Raw genomic sequence first — 3691 nt, forward strand, 5'->3', positions numbered from 1 at the left:
TGAAAGACAAAGACTTACTACCTTATGACGGTCAACTAGTCGGTTTCATCGGACAAGAGATCACTTCTCGCGAGTCTGTGGACATCTGGCTTACCATCCGGAAACAACCCAAACAACCCTTAACCCAGACAATCCAAGAAAAGTTTTTGGTCATTGATAGTAATTCTTCCTATAATGTTATCCTCAGCCGACCAACACTAAACTGTCGTGAAGCACTGATCTCCACTCCACATTTGTGCATAAAATTTATCTCGTCTGATCTCCGAGTGTGCACTATCAAAGGAGACCAACACAATGCAAGAAACTGTTATCAGATGAGCCTCTATAACACCGTGAATTTTCGATGTATGTTTGATTAATTATTTATTTTAACAAAGAATAATTTTAGAAATTAATCGGTAATGATTTAGGATAAACCGTAGTTGAGTGTTAGTCTTGTTTTGGGAATTCCTATATTGTGGTAAATTTTCATAATTTTCTGTGGCGGAAAGTTTTTGAGTTGTTGTCAAGCCCAAATTCGTCTTAATTCGGCCCAATAACGTGATTTTGAGTTTCGTAGCTCGGAATCAAATTCTGAGTGCGCCATTGGATTCGAAATATTATTTCGAGTCCAGATAGACATCAAGTTTGTCCATGATGCATTTCTAAATATTTTTCTTTACCAAGCAAGTTTCGCTCGTGAAAGTGAAGTGACCTATTTGACGAAACATTCGCGATTTAACCATGTCCGAGTATTGTCGGCTAATACTCGGCTGGATATTAAAAATCTTCCGATTTTGGTTTACGGTTAGAACTTCGAACACAGAATTCGGAGTGAAAAATATTTAAAAATGCGTCATGGACAAACTTGATGTTTATCTTGACTCGAAATAATATTTCGAAGCCAATGGCGCAATCAGAATTTGATTCCGAGCTACGGAACTCAAAAACACGTTATTTGGCCGAATTCGGGCGAAATGGGGCTCGACAGCAGCTCAAAAACTTTCCGTCACAGAAAATTACGAAAATTTACCACAAAATAGGAATTCCCAAAACAAGACTAACACTCAACTACGGTTTAGCCTAAATCATTAACGATTAACTTGTAAAATTAATTTTTTTAAAATAAATAATTAATAAAACATACATCGAAAATTCACGGTGTTACAATCCTCCCCCACTTTTAAGATTACCGTACTCGAAAATTAAGCGTACCTCTTAAGAAAACAGATAGAGATAGGATTCTCTTATGGCCTCATCGACCTCCCAAGTCACATTTTCTCCATTTGCTTGGCTCCATATCACCTTAACTAGGGCAATCTCCTTGCCTCGCAACGCCTTCACACTCCGATCAGTGATCCTCAAGGGTATAGTTTCAAAAGTGAGATTATCCTTTAGCTGGGTCAAATCTGGTTCGATGATATGCGACAGGTCACTAATGTATTTTATGAGTTGGGATACATGGAAGACATTATGTAGGTTTGATAATAAAGGTGGCAAGGCTATTTGGTACGCCATTGGTCCGACTTTTCTAAGGATTTGGTATGGTCCTATGAATTTAGGGTAAAATTACATGCTTTAAGCACTCTGCCAATGCCAGTTTCCGGAACCACCCTCACGAAGACGTGATCTTCCTTCCTCAAAATTGAGAAGATTCATCATTTTGTCATAGTATTTCTTCTGCCTACTCTGAGCTTCCTTCATGTTCTCCCTTATCATTCTTATCTTTTCCATCGTCTGTTGAACCACATCGGGTCCTAGTATCATATTCTCTCATGCCTCAAACCAACACTACGGTGTTTTGCACTTCCTGTCGTAAAGAGCTTCATACGACACCTTGCTGATACTCGAATAAAAGCTGTTATTGTAGGTGAACTCTATTAGATGCAGATAGTTCACCCAACTCCCAGAGTGTTCCAAAACACATGCTCTTAGAAAGTCTTCCAAAGATTGGATAGTCCGTTCAGATTGGCCATCTGTCTGCGGGTGGTAAGATGAACTCATACTCAATTTGGTACCCAAGGCTGTTTGCAAACCATTCCACAACTTCGAAGTGAAACATGGGTCTCTACCTAAGATGATATTCGTAGGAATACCATGCAATCAGACAATCTATTTGATGTATAATTCCGCTAGCCTGTCCAAGGAGTATTTCATATTGATGGGTAGAAAGTGAGTTGTCTTCGTCAAACGATCCACTATCACCCAAACTGCATCATAACCTATTTGAGTCCGAGGAAATCCACTCACAAAATCCATTGCAATGCTATCCCATTTCCAAACATGGATATCCAAAGGTTGGAGTTCTCATTCCGGTCGCATGTGCTCGATCTTTGCCTTCTGTCACGTTAAGCAGCGCGAGACATAGTCTCCTACTTCTCTATTCATACCGGACCACCAGAACATCTTCATCAAGTCTTGCTACATCTTGGTAGCTCCAGGTTGAATACTTAGTTTACTCTTATGGGCTTCATCCAAGATTGCCATTTTCAAATCAAGGTCTCTTAGCACACAGACTCGGTTCTTGCATCGCAACACTCCATTGATTCCTTCTTGGAATTATGGGGCTCTTCCTTTAGCCAACAAGGTTCTCTTCTCTTGCAATTATGGATCGGAACTTTGCAACCCTTTTACTTGTTTGAGAAATTCATTTGTTACTATAAGCATACCTATAGGCAAACTCTTAGGTTTTACTTGCACCGCGAGGCTTAAATTCCTGAAATCCTCAATCAATTCCATCTCCCTGACCATCATGGTTAACATATGCAGAGACTTTCTACTCAAGGCATCAACCACTACATTAGCTTTCTCAGGGTGGTATTAGAGATCAAAGTCATAGTCCTTGAGGAATTCAATCCATCGTCTCTGCCTCATGTTTAGTTCCTTTTGGTCGAACAGATACTTCAAGCTTTTATGATCATTGAATACATCAAATCTTACTCCATAGAGATGATGTCTCCAGATCTTGAGAGCAAATACGATCACAACCAACTCCAAGTCGTGCGTCGGATAATTCTGCTCATGTGTCTTTAATTGTCTTGAAGCATAAGCTACCACCTTTTGTTGTTGTACCAACACACAACCTAGGCCTTGTTTAGATGCATCACAGTACACGTTGTAGTTTCTCTTCGGGTCTGGTAGAATCAACACAGGTGTTGTAGTCAATCTTTCTTCAATTCTTTTCTTCTCTTCGCCGTCCAGACAAAAGCCTCGTCTTTCCTGGTTAACATAGTCAATGGCAACACCAACTTCGAAAACCCTTCAATAAACTTCCGATAGTATCCCGCTAAACCGAGGACATGGAGCAGTGACGGGCACCGATACACCTACATAGGCCCTTGTACCTTAGAGTTGGAGATGGTTTGTGATGACTCTGCGATGCACTTCCCCTCACGTCATGCGGACTCGGAGACTTCTTTCACTTTACCTGCTCGGAGACTAGCACCTGTTGCACCATCCATTCAGTTTGTGATTCCTCATGGACCCACTACTACAGGGCCATATACTCGGAGACGAAGTTGGGACGACGTGAATAATTCCCCACCATGGAGGAGAGCTGCTCGACGGACGATGTCTGATCTTCAGGCAGATGTGGGAGCGAGAAGTAGGTCGTATGGTTCGTCCATTGACCCGGAAGAGGAGATGGAGGCTTAAGAGGAGGAGCTGGAAGCCGAAGAGGAGGATTGTGTGGAGTTAGTCTGTATAGAAGACT

The 3691-nt window shown here is 41.3% G+C and overlaps 1 protein-coding gene across 1 annotated transcript; it reads right to left on the reverse strand.

The window, feature by feature from the left end:
- Positions 1198–1713, reverse strand: LOC109332494. The gene is made up of 2 exons (XM_019567477.1): positions 1566–1713; positions 1198–1388 (listed from the first exon to the last, which is right to left on the reverse strand). Exons 1-2 carry the CDS (start codon positions 1711–1713, stop codon positions 1198–1200), a joined length of 339 nt encoding a protein of 112 aa, XP_019423022.1.

The sequence above is a fragment of the Lupinus angustifolius genome, chromosome LG18 (assembly GCF_001865875.1).
Source record: "Lupinus angustifolius cultivar Tanjil chromosome LG18, LupAngTanjil_v1.0, whole genome shotgun sequence".
In the NCBI taxonomy this organism is placed as follows: Eukaryota; Viridiplantae; Streptophyta; class Magnoliopsida; order Fabales; family Fabaceae; genus Lupinus; species Lupinus angustifolius.